Raw genomic sequence first — 16625 nt, 5'->3', positions numbered from 1 at the left:
AAAAAGTTACAATCCCACGGAATCGAGTGGTCTAGGTCGACTAGGACTTCTATGTGAAATGTCCTTAACTGAGGTCCATTTAATATTAATTTGCTGTCACGCAAGATAAATTTTACAAATCTGAGAGAAAGAGAAATTGAATTCTTCGCGTTACAGCTAAAAGAAGAATTGCTGTCTATGAAAATAAAGCGAAACAAGGAAGTTGAATATCGAAATATCGCCGTTCGACGGGAACGTGAGAGAAGAAAGAATTTAATGAAAAACAATCAACGATTTCTCGAGTGGCACAAAGCTAGGTAGCATGATAGCTAGGTTTGCATAAATGGTCACCTGAGGTGATTTTTACACCCTAATTAAAAATCAGTGTTATTAATTACATATTGCATATTTTTTATTATTCTATAATTTATTAGTAGATAGTTAAAGATAATATATAGATTTACTCAATATTTTCTAAAAGAAAGTAAGGAGAAATAAAATAATACTTAAGAAATGAAAGAAGCACATTAAAATTATTGTGACGTGAGTTTTATTTTTTTGATTCGTAAAAATCGCCCCAGACGGCCGGATTAATTATAAATTCCATGAATTCTAAGTTTCTTCATGCAACTGACATGTATTTATTAGACAAGCGACGCATTCTTGATGGACATACATTACCAATTCTTCTGAAATTAAATTCTTGAAAAAAAAAAAAACTGTTGAAGTTAACGAAAGAGATAAGAAGAACACAGAAGATATAATTCACGATGATTGACAATAATCGAAAATAATATTTTATTATGTGTGCTGTATGTATCGAGGTGTAAGCAATTTAATTTATTTATAAAAATATTGTCTTTGCATTTCCTTGTTTGTTCGTACAAAATTAATTTAATAATATGTAACATCGATCGATACGTTGTTTTAGAAATTAAATAAATATTCTTATATTTATATGTAACATTTTCTACAAAACTTAATCCGTAAAATTAATTAACAATATACATAATTAATAAATAAACAAAATAAAGATTTTAAAAATTGATACGATATTGAATTAATAGAATATACATGCGAAGAGGTTTCGCTCAAAATCATAACAAGCCCAATAGCGGTTCTGACCAAAATATTTTCAGTTAAATTCTTGACTGAAGGGTATTTCACATCATAACAGTCGATAAAGGTGAAAGCTTAGTTATGCGGCATTTAACAAACGATAGTATTACTTCTGATCTCAGAATCGATTGAACTATTATACAGATATATTGGATATTCAACGGCATGAGTGCCAATTACAAGTTTAAGGTAAAAAATACACATTTAATGTCCAAAGTTTTCGTAAAGATGCATGCATTATTCTAATAACATTATTGTACATTATTGTTTTTAAGAAAACACTTCCATTTGAGAAAAAAAATAGAGGATTAATAGACACAAAGAAACCGATTTATAACGAGCATATCAGTATCGGAAATAAAATTTTGATGAAATTTTCGAAAAGACCGAATTTCATCGGCCAGGTAATACATAATAACTTAAATAATATTTAAATAAAATTCCATAAGACACAACACACGGAGAATGCATTTATTAATAACGTCGAATTAACGTAATCTTACTAAACAAGACATATTTAATAGGAATATGAGATTGATACATTTTGCAGATTGATGCGGCGACGGGGAAAACAAGTACATTCGAACAAATGAAAGAGAGAAGCGTAAAATGCGCATTATGGCTGAGAAAATTGAAAGTGAAATCCGGCGACGTAATAACAGTGTGTACGCATAACCAACTGGAGGCTTATGTACCATATTTGGCGGCACTGTATATCGGCGCTATTGTGAATCCATGGCCTAAACGAAAAAAAGGGATAAGATGTAAGATGATCTTTTTTTTCTGAATTTCGACATTGTTCGTCGCAGTTATGTATCTGTATGCTTTCTAATTTATTCATAAACATAAATATTTATAGCGAATGCGGAATATTTTTTGACGCGGGTTACTCCGAAGGTAATCTTTGTTGACTGTGACAATGTAAGAATGATTCAAGCTGCCGTGGTGAAAATGAACGTTTCTACAAAAATCGTAGTTTTCGGCGATGGATTTGACGAGTTTGAGTCTCTCGAATTAATTTTGCAGAAGAAATTTAATCGACTCGATATTAACAGATTCTCCTGTGTAAAAATGAATATTAAAGACACCGCAATAATACTTTTATCTTGTGGTACAACTGGCTTTCTCAAAGACGTAGAAGTTCCTTATACATTTTTCCTAAAATCATCGAACCAGATTCCCATTATGAATTCGAACAACGACGTCGGCTTATGGTTCGAATCCTTGGACTGGACTATCAGCTTGCTTTTGACTGTTCGTGCTATACTTTTGAGAGTAAAAGTGATCAAATCTCCGGGATTTCTCGAGGAGCATCATTTATGTCAAATGATACAGTGGTATAAGGTATCATAGGAATATTCTTCTCTTATTTTAACAATATTGCTGTAAGAATTGTAATTTATGTATTTATTATAATAAAGAATTGAAATATAAAATGCGTCTGTTTCAGGTGACTTGGCTATACCTTAAAACTGATATGTGCAACCGGTTGTCAAGATTCGACATCTTCGAGAAATACGATACTTCTTCCTTGAAAATGGTCATTTTCGGCGGATTGACGATCAAGCACAATGTTCATATCAGTCTTATCCAATCGCTGCCAAATGTTTCCATTATTCAACTGTACTGTGCGTACATTCATCAGAATTGTGATCAACGATTAATGCACAGTTCACGTAATGCCTAAAGCCAACATTTCTTGAACCTTTTCAGGTTTGCCCGAAACAGGTGTGATTGCTTACCAACGAGGCACCGGGAACATCATCGGATCTAGCGGTTACTTGGTTACAAATGTTCGTTTGTTGATCGCTGATTACGCGACGAAAGAACCGATGGGTCCGTACACCATTGGTGTGATTTGGTGTCAGTCTCCGTCCATGATGAACGGCTATTATAAGGATAGCAGATATACAAGAATTGTTATTGACGACAATGGTTAATTACTTCTTCGAATTGTTTTTGTAACTGCGATGCGTAAGACAACTTCCAGAAGCTTGAATCGATATCATTATATCATTATAGTCATATAGTAGATTTAACATAAGCTACATACGTTCTGAAAAAGAGAAAACTCAGTTTTTAACCTTTCTTTTTTTTATATTATACAAATCTTATGCGCGATTATCTATTGTGAAAACAAAAAACAGAGAAAGTAAAAGATTTAATATTTCTCCATGCATTTTCTGATCCAATTTGTACATATGGCATGTCAAATCCGTTTTTCGTTATGTGCACAAAAAAATACACAATTTCGTGTCTTTCAGGATGGTTTCGCAGCGAAGACGTAGGCTATTACGATGAACATGGAAATGTCTTCGTAATCGATCGAGTCAAGCAGCTTATTAATTACAGACATCACTACATCTCTCCGGCGGAAATTGAAATTGCATTACAAAGTCATCCGCTTGTGTCCGAAGCTGCCGTAGTGCCATTGTCCCATGATCATGATAACTTTCGTCTAGTGACATTCATTGCGCCAGTACTAGGATTAGAACAGGTTTAGAACTAATTATTTCTCGTGAAACGGATTTGTTTTTAGAACAAGTACACATGTAGTGTTTTTACAGAAAAAGGAGCTGCGAAAATTCATAACAGAAACGTTTGTTGGTCCAAGGCGTCTTAAATATATATACTATATGAAACAACTGCCACACATTTCCGACGAAATAATCAATCGTAAACGTCTTTCTAAACTAGCAATTAATCACACTGACGTTGCATGGCTATAATCTGTTTTTAACCCATGCACTAATAACATGTATGCTTTAATATTAGTTCAAATGATATATGTACATCTAGGCACACTTAACATATAGGGGGAGAGGACATAATAATAATAATTTCAAGAATCTTTGACATGTATCTGCTAATTAAAAAGTCCAATGCCTTTATTTACATGATCCCATTCTAACCGGTTTTGCAACATATTTTGTAAAATCTTTTTTATTACAAATAACTCTTTTAACCCTTCGTCACCACCGTTATTTTTACTGCTTTCGTTGCCCCCCTGGGTCTATTTTGTCCAGACCCATTTTTTTTCATTATAGGCTTTCAAAAAATTTGAAAAAATTCGGGGTTACTTTTCAGGATCTCTATTACATTACCCAATAGTTAAATGTTAAAAGTTTTTTAAAATAACAATTGAATGTTTACAAAAATTTATTTTTTTTCTCACTACTAACAACTTTTTTAGGGAGGGGAGCCAGACCTCGCTCTCTCTTTATTTCGGAGATATTTGAGCTTAAAATTTCGCTTGTGCCCAAAAAGACCAGGGGGGGTGACGAAGGGTTAATTATTAAATATAAGTAAATATATCTAGCAACAAAAGACTCTACATTACATAGGCTGCGTTCCAGAACCATGTTCTTAGCGCTCGAAAGTTGAACAAGGACAGAACACGCTCATAGCACTAAGAGCGTAGTTCTGGAACGCAGCCATGGTGTTTTGATATTATCTATATTTTGATAATATTAATCAAATATTCTGTAATATTCTGCAATTGTATAAATAAATACATAAATATAGAAAAAATAAACCATCATTATATGCAAGATGTTCTGGCATAATTGACCATCCTCTTTTCTTTTAACGAAAAAAAGTAAACCGAAAATTAGACTTTTAGTGATTTATATCAAATTTTATTTTACGATGAAATGTATTTATTTATCTTTTTAATGGATATATCGCTCTAATAAAAATTAGCGTATTTCGAGGCTAATACGAGATTTTATTAAACAGAATTTATTCACGAATTACAAGTTTTATCAAACTCGAAGTTTTGTCTCTTACACTGACAATGAGAAAAAAATTTGTTAATCCCAAAAAATATTTAGTCTGATACGAGCAACTAAATATTTTAGGTAGTTTAACTAAACATTAGTTAAATTAATTAATTTTTGATTAAAAAATTTTAAAGGTTGACATGAATGCATTATACCTTTTTTAGTGCAAACTTAATAATTGTTGAAACAACTAATGTTTAGTTAACTAATTAACATGTTTAGTTGCTCGTATTGGACTAAACATTTTTTGGGATTAACAAATTTTTTTTTCAGTGTACTATTAGACAGCGATTATTTTCTCTATTTTTTAGAGTGATCAAGCAATTTAATAATTTTCCAAGTATTTGAACGAGGCTATGATAAAAACTTTGCCGCATACGAAACTTATATTTTTTTATAAGTTATCCGAAGCAGGAAGAAAATAGAAAAAAAATGTTTTGACATCAAAAGTTAACAAGTGCAATGAGTACATTAACACTTTCACGCCAGCGCATGATATCTTATATGTTTCTTATCGATGGCACGTGGATATTTGAGGAAAAGAAGATAATCAGTTTTAACAGAATTTTTCGATTGAACTAGTCGCTCGACACAACGCCGAAATTTTATCTCTCGAAAGGAAAACAGTTATAAAATTTATAAAGTGCTGATTTATATTTATTTTCGTTATTGAGAATGGTAGAAAATTATGGCAAAGCATTTATTCGCGTTCGACGACTTCGCTTACGACTTTATTTTACTTATTTTTTCATCAATGATATTACATAAATTTATTATTATTTTTTAATATCAATGTATAAAATTATACTACTTTTATTTAATGCAACTATAAGTTTTAATTAATAATAATAAAAAACTTTGATCATTTCAAGCGTGCTAATACTTAACTTGTGATACCCTGATCCACCGGTGAGTCATTGCTCGACGCGGACACTATGCTGACTCATCGATGGCATGAACGTGTTAACTCATTAAGTCTTAAAAAAAACCCTACACGCTTTTTTGTTTGAATTCCTCGCATTTCTAATCCAAATTTTTAGACCGCAATCGATATTTAATGGTAAAAAGAGTTGATCTTTCGGAATATCTAGTTGGCGATAGGGTGGAATATCTAAAAAAAAGATATACAGGTGAAAGTAGAGGTAAAAAAGTAAGTGACTCCTGTCTTTTTACTGACAAATATTTAACTAATAAATGATTTTGTCTATCTCTTTGAGCACAATAAATGAATATAATTATTATTTGAGTGACCTATAACAAAAATTCTACTCAAAAAGATAGACGAAATCATCTGTTAGTTGAATATTTGTCAATAAAAAAAAGTCATTTTACTTACTTTTTCATCATTTTTAACCTTTAAATCTTTATTCAAATATTTTACCTTATCGATTAGATTTTCAGAAAGAGCAACTCCTTTTACCCCTAAATATTAATTGCAATTTAAAAATTTCAATTAGAATCCAGGTAACAAAAATTTAAAACAGAAAAGCATGTAGGGACTCCCTAACTTAAAATTTATTTTAACACAGATAGACTAAGAGTAGACTGTGGATAGTTTTTTATACATTTGTTTATTTAAGGATATTCAATTGGAAATTAATTCCGATTTATTCTCGTACTCCGCAGACGCAAGGCTATAAAAATAGACTTTAATAATTATGCAATTAAGGACGCGCAGTTAGAGATAGTCTATCTGCTGGTGCTGGAAAAACATTAGCTCCAAATGAACTCGGGGAACTTTCATAAAACTTATCTTATATAATAACAATATATCATTTTAAAGTTAAGAAACTTTAGGCAAGAACAATTAGTTTCTTTGAAAAGAGACAAAAAAGGGTCGGAAGGAAGACCTATTTTACTCTGCGCAATAATTCAGTTTTTACGTGAGTCAAATTAACACATTTGAACACACATACATATCTGTTAGATTTTTTTTTATACACAGCGATGGCTTCCGTTATTACGACAAGAGTAAAAAGTTTTTTATAGTATAAAAAAGATCAATGTGATCATTAAGCGGGATATAATCCATCAAAATTGAAAGCGTCCTTACAGTTACTTGGCTGCACGCAAGGTACTATATACGTATATTCTATAATTTAGAGTGACAATGACGAATGTCCAATTGCCTAATAAAGGAATCCGTAGTTATCTCGTATAAAGTATTATTTTAACCGTGAACTTGGTAACGTTAATCTCCTTTTCCAAATCGAAGTTGTCAAGAGTATGGATTTCTTTAATCAAACGAATAACGTCTCGGGTAACAGCGGAAGAATGACTAAAATTGCTAGTCTAGAATCTGAAGAACATTTGTTGTGTAATTTTTGACGACAAAATCCAACACATATTATAGACACCGATAAGATTGCGAGGGAATAACTCGGAGTAATAAACAATTAATCGCCTTATAATGGATTTGTATTCGATTTGTATCCTTTGTATTTGTATTTAATCCGGCTTTTGTGACAAATTCTGTGACTTATAATTTTTTTGAAATACCAGTATTTTTTAAAATCAAGTATTATTTAGAATATAATTATTAACAAATTATTTCTTATACAATGTGTTTCAAAATTATGGATAAAGGCTCATATTAATTTACATGACTTTTGTTTATCTTTGCTAGTCTAATTAGTCAGTTTTTACCTATAGTTCTGGAAAAATACTTTGTATTTTTTATTAATTTTTAAAATAAAAATCTGTATAATAAGATATTTGTATTTATTGCGTGTATGATTCACCATTAAACAACAGCCATTTAAATTTTATCCAGTCATTGCATTATGTAAAGTACATGGCTAGCGTGACCAAATTGCTGCGGTAATTGTTTGAAAAACAGTTTTTCTCAATTACGTAAATAATTTTGATGTTGATCGAGATGGGATATTTGCTATCGAAATATTCAGATAATTCATTGTATCCTTAAGCGATATATGCTAACATCTCGATTGTCTATAGATCAGTAAAGGCTAGTTTAAATCTTTACCTATAACTTTGCTAGGTATAAGTAGCAATTTAATTCGGCCTTGATAGCGGTAACCTTCATATCATTGGCCTGGCAATATTTCTGTAATAACGCATTCTCGGTGTATTACGAACTTGTATACGACTTGTATTGCAAAATTGATAAAGCTATGAAACTACATAAATTAATTCATTAATATAGCAGAAATAATTTGTTTCTTTTTATTATGTGTTCTCTTATGTAACTTGGTTTATAATGTATGCTTCAAACTAATTACACGTAACTACTAATTGATTATTATGTTTAATGATTTTAATTAACATAATAAAGTTCAACATTAATAATTCAGACGTCTGATAATAATCTAGCAGGTTTTTTTTTTTACAAATTAACGATCTTATGGCAGTGATACTTGATTATAGACGGAACAGCATGCTTACAGCATGTAGATGTGCTGACAACGCACACCAAACCGTTCGATGCTGGTCAAAGTGTCGAGCGAATCACAGACGTAGTCTCTTGCTTTGGTGTGCGTTACCAGCACATCCTCTCCACATGCTGTAAGCATGCTGTTCCGTCTGCAGCTATTGCAGCCTGTCATATAGGTGATCCATATCATTGGAATGGCTGCTATATTTCATTAATGACTGTATAGCTCTTTGCAGTACACATACCTAGATATCTATACTTACAACTGCATCCTAAAATAAAATGTTTTCTCAATTTTAGAACATATAGGTATATCTTTAATTACATTCTGTTTTCTAAATTGCAGCGATTATAAAATGTTTCTAACTTTCTTATCTTTAGTCTATACAATATAGATACTTTTATATCAGAGCTTAAAAATCAAGCTCTGATTATTTATGCATCTTATGTATTTTACCTTTTAGAATTTAACAAAACTTGATTATATATGCCCGTGTACATGCCATTTTTTTGTTTTATAAATTTTTGTTACATTTAATTTATATAGTTTTCTAATATTGTAAAATTAAAATTTTGCTAGTGTCCATTAAAAATACAATAAATAATACTTATATTTTTACTTATATTTTAAGGCAATATCAAGCATGATTCTCGAAAATCTCGACAGAGATTTATATAACTTTATATAACTTTATAAATCTCTGTCGAGATTTTCGAGAATCATGCTTGATATTGCCTTAAAATATAAGTAAAAATATAAGTATTATTTATTGTATTTTTAATGGACACTAGCAAAATTTTAATTTTACAATATTAGAAAACTATATAAATTAAATGTAACAAAAATTTATAAAACAAAAAAATGGCATGTACACGGGCATATATAATCAAGTTTTGTTAAATTCTAAAATGTAAAATACATAAGATGCATAAATAAATAAATAAATATGTAAGATACATAGCATTAAAAGTAGACACAGTTCGTTATCGATTTCAGCAATTTACTTCACGTCATACCTAAGGCAATATCAAGAAATGCCAAGTAACTATTATTATGTTGTATCAAGAGCAATAGCTCTATAAATTTTATGATTTGCGCAGTTCGTACAGTTCACATGTCAATTGTAAAGTTTTAGAGAGAGGGATATCTAGAATTATATACGTGAGACAAGTAATAGGTAGGTAGTCAGTCAAATGATGACAGTCGACTTTTATCCGTGTTCGTATACACTTCGTTCTTCACTTGCCTACTGTATCCTATTTCGAAAGGATGATCTTCACGTAGTTGAAAAACTGTTCCGTATTCCATTACGACATCTTCTTTTTTAAGGGAACCGGTTTTATCGATTTCTATTCAAGTTTGAACAGTCTTTGCTGGACACATCTGTTACATACCGTCTTTGATACTGTGGATACTGTCTTTGACTTGTTAACTGCGACTGAAGGTATTATACACTTTATAATTAAAATTTTTTTTATAAACATGTTACTCTATCGTACGTCTGTGTCTTGTATAATTTTTGTATCGTTGTTTAGAATAATTTACTGTTTTTGATAACCATATAGTGATTTTTTTTAGTAGCGATCGAGTATTGAGAATATTTCAGTATTTTTCTTCTTATATAGATGTGTTATAAAGAAAGTAAATCTTGTAAATAAAAATATTAAAATATTATTTTTGATTGTATTTTAAGAGAAAAAATGCCGAATTTTAGATTCTATTTTGTTTTCTTCATATTTAATTCTTGCTCGTCGCTAACTGTTTCGAGTGAGTTTCTTTTAGTGCGAATCTCTGTTCAGTTGTACGAGCGCATAAATAGAATTTAGTAGACCATGTTCAAAAGAAATTAAGTGATCCAGATATTTTTTAAATATTGCGATAGTGTAATACGACAAAGTACTGATTCTTTCTGTGGTTATATATAATTAAATAAAGATAAAAAGATTATGAAGCAAAACTATCACAGCTACACATTTGATGCAATAACAGTCAAAATTTGCTAACTGATTATTACTATCTGTTTTATATGATATTACGTGATATTTGCTTTATGTAGAACTAGCAGAATCTGTTAATTCTTGTTAAACAAAATGATTTATAATAAATACATTCGCTGCTGCAGCAGAATCTTCAAGGCATTGATGGAAAAATAGAAATAAACTTGTTATTATTGCAAAGTAATTTGCAGATTTATCTATTATAAGAATTATTATTTTCTAATCAGAATATTACATTATCACAGTATAAATAAATAACACTAATATTTTTTTAAATCTTTTTTTGCTCTGTATATAATAATTAAAATCACATTTGTTGTAACAAATTTATCTATCTTTTAATTTTTTTAAACCGATTTACTTCATGCATGATTATGCATGGAATTTATTTATGATGCAGTGATATTCTCTTGAACCTAAAGTGACACCGATCGATTGCACTCAGGATTCTTACGTCTACAACTTATAAAATCCGAATATCTTCAGCGACATGGTTGCAGATCATATGAAGGTAAATATAGTAATACAATAGCTGTTATACATAGCGTCAAAACTTGTGCTTTTAATACGGAGCAGATGCATCAAGATCTTTGTTGTTCTTGAGTCCTTAAAATGCTTTAGAATACAATAGAAACAAATACAGATATCCGCCACTTTTCGAAAATCAAGAGATACGGTGTTGTCTCGTGCAAAGTACACGCGCAGCGAGATCGCACCGTGTATCTTTACGCGACGCGATTCGCTTTACGTTACTTCGCTTTTACGAAAGATATACATTAATACTGTTTTCGCTAATCGAAACAAATCCGAAAAGGATTTTCTCTTTTATGGTAAAAATTTTTTACATATAACTTATTGGTAATTTGTTTCTTCGCTTTGCGCCATTTCGGCTTACGAAAGGTTTTATAGGAACGCTCTGCTTTCGGATAGCAAGGGAAACCTGTACCTATTCGAGGCTTATCAGTTATTTTTATACGGTGTTAGGTTAGGTTTTTATCAGTGCCATGTACTGAAATATGCAATGGATATCTAGTGCATTGAAAAGGTGATAAATTATGTATTGATAGAAAAGTTAAATTGAAAGTTATCGTCAATACATGACTAATGTGAAACACAGCTTAAAGTTACAGAAGGCAAAGATAAACAATTAAAACAGTCTGACCTCTGTATACTGTTTATAGACCTTTACCGTGGAAAATGGCGTTTACAAAGGGCAAGAGACCCATACATCGAATAAGTATAAGAGCCTCGGAGAATTAATGTGGATTAGCATTAAAAGCCATGGGGACAAAATCGCACATGTAAGTCGACGTGATATTAATTATATTAATACATAAGATTTTTTAAAAAGAAAATATACTTTTAATGCTTGTAATGTTTAGCTCAAGAATAAAAAGATTTAATAAAGACATACTAGTAAAATAAAAAAAAAACTGATATTAACTCTGCGCGGACACCGTGTTTTTGGAGCACTCACCCCGAGACTTTTAAGTTCGAAGAGTTTTTGAAAGCGTTCCTGTGTTACGAAAAATCTATAAAAATTCATGTATTATCTTTAAGGTTTCAAAAAGTGATTTCTATACTTACATAGGCCGGAACTGTTGCAATTCGCTTTGCAAGCTGAAGCCATTCCCGTGGGAATTATAAATGAAAAATCGACTGTGCCTTAAAAGGCCCACGGTGTCCACGCAGTGTTAACAATGACGAAGACGGGATCTATTTTAATTGCTCCTCGACCAATTTGTTTATATGATACATGTGTTGAATTATATAACATTTATTTTATCAAAGACACGAGATGAACAAACAGTGTTAAAAGAGAATGCACATATACATATAGAAGATACACATGTACATTAACATTTTAATATCAAATACACAGAGCGGAATAACGGAAAAGATTTTTGAGATAATACATATAGTTCTATCATGTTATAGCGATGATAATATGCTCTTTTTTCATTGCATGTAATGCATGTAAGTAAATTGCATAATGCGTTTTCATGCATCTAATATGACATTTTCCTACAAGAAATAACTTACTAAATCATATTTTACGTAACATGTTCATGAAAATAAATATACAGCAAAAACTTATTAGATATGAAGATAAAGACAAAAGTGTTACGACAAACTTGCCTTATTTCATGATTATAAAATAATTAAGCAATTATAAATAATTATGGTGAATACAATGAATTCTCGCATATGAAATAATTTGTCTTAAAATTAGTAGATTTTAACATGGTCGGATGTAATGACAATCTCTTGTTCTCGATCTTATATATGACGGAAGGAAATCATTAGGTGAAAGCAGTAAATATCTTGAGGCTATTATTTTGACATCTCCGCGATATAATTCAATAGCCCCCCCCGCTCTCGCTCTCTCTCTCTCTCTCTCTCTCTCTCTCTCTCTCTTTCTCTCTCCCTTTCTCTTAGAAAGTGAGAGAGAGAGAATTAATTTGCACAAACTATAATAAAATTGAAATAATGTAAAAATTGGGTGTTTAATGATACAAGTTGACACTAACGTTGTTCTATCTTTGTTAACATTCAATAAATAACAAAGATAGAAAGCTATGTGTATCGATTCACTAAATGACACGAGCACTCACTGATTGCATATAATTATAGTTTGGTATGAATTAACTTTTGTTTAAATTAACTTTGTTATAATATCAACAAAACTTTGCTTGTATCTGTGCACAATTAATTTTAATATTCTTCATCTAATCTTAATTTATTTCAATTAGTCTGTATTATTATTTCTAATTTAATAAAATTTACGCACAAACAGGTATCAATATTTAAACGTAAATACCAGTCTGCCTCGAAATTGTTTTAATTTGATCTTGAAGACGTAACAAGTATAGCTTTCCGAGAATTTATACATTGTTCTAGAATCATGGAATGATATCATAATTATGAAGCTGATTCTGCATTATAAATTTTGTATTTTGAAGTTTTATATAATAACAATATTATATAGTTGGACGCACGCACTGAAGAAACGTTCACATACGCGGAGCTGCAAGATAAAGTTGTGAGATGCGCGTTATGGCTGCAAAAACAAGGAATCAAATCTGGCGACGTCATTAGTGTGTGCACGAATAATCACCCCAATTGCATCGTGCCCTGTATTGCGGCAACTTATATCAACGCGATTTTCAATCCGTGGAACGAGAGCATGGATTTGCGTAAGATATTCAGAAATAATCATTGTCAAACGTTCTTACGTATTGCGTTCGATTAGATTAGTAAATTAGATATGATGCATTTCCGACAACAATGCGCGCGAATACAATTTTGTCTATCTTGCGGTTAATTAGACATAAATTTTTATTATTTGACCGTACAATAATATTTAGCGTAGTATTTATTTCTTTACTAATTATGATGTATTTGTCATCAGCAACGGCGCTGCACGTTTTGCAACTGACCACGCCGAAGGTGATTTTCTGCAGTGAGAAATCCGTGGATGTCGTCTTGAAGGGGATGAAAGAGAAAAATTGCAGTCCTACGGTAGTGGTTTTCGGCAAGCATGTCGGCGCGACTTCGTTCTCCGATATCCTGAGAAATTGCAACGATGCGGAAGTGGCAAATTTCTGTTACGCCGAGCTCGACGACAACAAACAAACGGCGTGCATCATGCACTCGTCGGGTACGACGGGGATGCCAAAAGGCGTTGAATTGTCTAACTACACTATGTTACTCATCAGCGAGGACAGCAACCTTAATATGTCTAACTTATCGACACTTTGGTTCTCATCTCTTTATTGGATCAGCGGAGTAATGCTAAATGTGAAAGCAATCACGCAGGGTGCTACAGTGATTATCTATCCGGAATTCGACGAGGAGATGACTTGCCAATTGATTGAGAAATTTAAAGTAATATTATTTTAAGAAATTTTATTTTTTTATCATGAAATATTTTATTTATTGAATTATTAAAATAGATTCTTAACTTTTTAAATTTTTTTATCTAAAAGACAATAATGACTGAAATATATTTGCCCGCTGATGCACTGACTTCTTGCTGTAGAGATAACTCTTATAGCATCAATGATTTAGGCCGGTATTCATAATCAGATCTTATTTCAAGACCGTCCTAAGTAATATCTTAAGATGCTAATACGGCTCTGTGATTGGTTAAGACATCTTAAGATTGTACTTAAGATGGTCTTAAATATAAGAACTGACTGTGAATACCGGCCTTAGTTTCTGCTTTCTCGCGAATCCTATGGTGCAATTGAGTTAACTTTCTTCGAGCAAATTGTAATATTTTTAATTTACAGTAATAAGTTCCGAGTAATAACTTCTTGTTATTATATAACAATGCTATTAATTTCCTGTCAAATTTGTTTGCCGTCTGTAGACGTACATTTATGCGTGTGTGCATAAAATTGTATTTATCTTGATTGCAAAAAAAAAATACAAATTGCTATTTTGAGAGAATAGAACATAGTCTAGGTATATCAGTACCTACTTGTTATTTAAATTGCATAATCACATATGCATGTGTATAATGTGTCGAAATCTAAAAGCGAAAATTATTTTTCAACCTAGATAGCAGTTATCTTCCTTAGCACGAGTATGATGAATCGGTTTGTCAGAGCGGGATACGCAGGACGGAAATATTCATTACCATCTTTAAAAGTCATATTAGGAGGTGGTGCGGTAATTAAACCAAAAGTGCAGGAAGAACTGAAACGTACTTTACCGCACGTTCAGATATTGCAAGCTTATGGTAAATATCGTTATAATGCTATAAAACATTATAATATATATTAATGTTTACCGTAAAAATTTGATTATACCGACTCCTTGTGTTTTTAGGAATGACGGAACTTGGTGGTCTCGTAACATTGCAACAACCAAATCACAAGAACGGATCTTGCGGAACAGTAGCTAAGAATGTGCAAATAAAAATTGTGGATCCAGAAAGCGGGAAAGTACTTGGTCCGAATCAGTCGGGAGAAATATGGATAAAATCTATAATCATGATGAACGGTTACTATAGGAATCCCGAAGCGACGAAAAGTACGATTGATGAAGAAGGTAAACAGGTCATATTTGTTATAATTGATAATTATATAATTAAAAATAAATTGTGAGTTAATTAATTGACGTATTGATTGCAAACTAAATAAATTGTATTCCAATAAATTAAAAAGAACGTAACTAACAGTATTATAGAAATCTAACATCACAAAAGTAAATTTGGCACTCTTTCAGGATGGTTGCACTCGGGTGATATCGGTTATTTTGACGAAGATGGGGAATTATTTATTATTGACAGGATAAAAGAGCTTATAAAATATAGAGGCTATCAGATTTCACCCGGAGAAATCGAAGGTGTCTTAATAACGCATCCAGCAGTGTTGGAAGTTGCAGTAATATCGATACCTCATGCAATAGACGATGAACATCCTCTTGCTTATGTCACCAAAAAGCCTGGTGCCAAGGTATAATGTTTGTTAGAATATTAGAGAACAAAGTTAGAGAATGAGAGTTTACAAAATAAAATTTATCAGTTAGCAAAATAGAATAATTGCAAATCGGTTTTGCGTATTCCGGGGGATAGTCTCTCAGAAATCTAGTGAATAGAGAATTATATTCGTAAGAACCGTTGTTAGAAAATTAAAATCATTAAAGAAGCAAACAGGAAAATTTGCAAGCTAATTCAGATAAGAGCGAAGACGTCTGTATCAGTTTAACAAGATAGATTTTAAAACTGTGATGTAACCGCGGAGAAGAAAGAAAAGAATACAGAGATAAGAATGCAAATATTGATTTTTGTCAGCGATTTTAATTGTAACTGTACAGTATAACAATATTTGACCGATATTCTAGCTTCGAAAAAAATTCAGTATAATAACACTTCTTATATTCTCTTAAATATATTGTCAAGATTTTTTCACATTTTAAACATAATACTAAATATGTAAGTTTTTGTTTTCTTTATTTTATATACCTAAATAAAGTTAAATTTTTGTATTTCAGCAAAGTACAATATATTTATATATATCTCGTTTAATGCGGAGTAGAAAATATTTATTTTTTATATTAAAATGTTCTTTGTAGTTGCAATGATTGAACTTTGTTTCAGGAGACAGAGCAAGAATTAATAGACTTTGTGGCAAAAAATATGATGGATCACTACAAACTTCGTGCTGGAGTGATATTTCTGGATGCTTTTCCGTATACAGGTTCAGGAAAAATTGCGAGAAAAGATTTAAAAGAAATGGCTAAAAAATTATTTAAGCACACTAATTAATTACATCTATTCAATAAAGCAAAAAATATATATAGTCATGTATGCTTTTTCCGAATAGATATTATAAACACACACA

At 31.2% G+C, this 16625-nt stretch overlaps 2 protein-coding genes across 2 annotated transcripts; both read left to right on the top strand.

The window, feature by feature from the left end:
- Positions 1-269: 269 nt before the first annotated feature.
- LOC139779096 (uncharacterized) lies at positions 270-3949 on the top strand. The gene is made up of 10 exons (XM_071717378.1): positions 270-296; positions 628-805; positions 1047-1287; positions 1374-1502; positions 1649-1862; positions 1958-2442; positions 2549-2726; positions 2812-3033; positions 3363-3595; positions 3666-3949. The coding sequence occupies exons 3-10, from the start codon at positions 1264-1266 to the stop codon at positions 3825-3827; spliced, it is 1647 nt and encodes a 548-aa protein (XP_071573479.1). The 5' UTR covers positions 270-296; positions 628-805; positions 1047-1263; the 3' UTR covers positions 3828-3949.
- A 5528-nt stretch (positions 3950-9477) lies between these two features.
- LOC139779251 (uncharacterized) lies at positions 9478-16583 on the top strand. The gene is made up of 9 exons (XM_071717573.1): positions 9478-9719; positions 10673-10783; positions 11454-11573; positions 13262-13469; positions 13685-14160; positions 14839-15019; positions 15109-15330; positions 15508-15737; positions 16382-16583. Exons 2-9 carry the CDS (start codon positions 10763-10765, stop codon positions 16547-16549), a joined length of 1626 nt encoding a protein of 541 aa, XP_071573674.1. The 5' UTR covers positions 9478-9719; positions 10673-10762; the 3' UTR covers positions 16550-16583.
- The last annotated feature ends 42 nt before the right edge of the window (positions 16584-16625 follow it).

The sequence above is a fragment of the Temnothorax nylanderi genome, unplaced genomic scaffold, assembly GCF_030848795.1.
Source record: "Temnothorax nylanderi isolate EJ_2023f unplaced genomic scaffold, tnyl_v1.0 TNYL_tig0001_pilon, whole genome shotgun sequence".
Taxonomy (NCBI): Eukaryota; Metazoa; Arthropoda; class Insecta; order Hymenoptera; family Formicidae; genus Temnothorax; species Temnothorax nylanderi.
The sequence above is the reverse complement of the archived record's forward strand: the minus strand, read 5'-3'. Positions and strand labels throughout refer to the sequence as shown.

Excerpts from the sequence above, each read along its gene's own strand:
- LOC139779096 (XM_071717378.1), top strand. The coding sequence starts at position 1,264 with ATGAGTGCCAATTACAAGTTTAAG. Across the intron at positions 2,443-2,548 it reads AAATGATACAGTGGTATAAG|GTGACTTGGCTATACCTTAA; the intron begins GTATCATAGGAA and ends CGTCTGTTTCAG. Across the intron at positions 2,727-2,811 it reads TTCCATTATTCAACTGTACT|GTTTGCCCGAAACAGGTGTG; the intron begins GTGCGTACATTC and ends GAACCTTTTCAG.
- LOC139779251 (XM_071717573.1), top strand. The coding sequence starts at position 10,763 with ATGGTTGCAGATCATATGAAG. Across the intron at positions 14,161-14,838 it reads AATTGATTGAGAAATTTAAA|ATAGCAGTTATCTTCCTTAG; the intron begins GTAATATTATTT and ends TTTTCAACCTAG. Across the intron at positions 15,331-15,507 it reads AAGTACGATTGATGAAGAAG|GATGGTTGCACTCGGGTGAT; the intron begins GTAAACAGGTCA and ends GCACTCTTTCAG.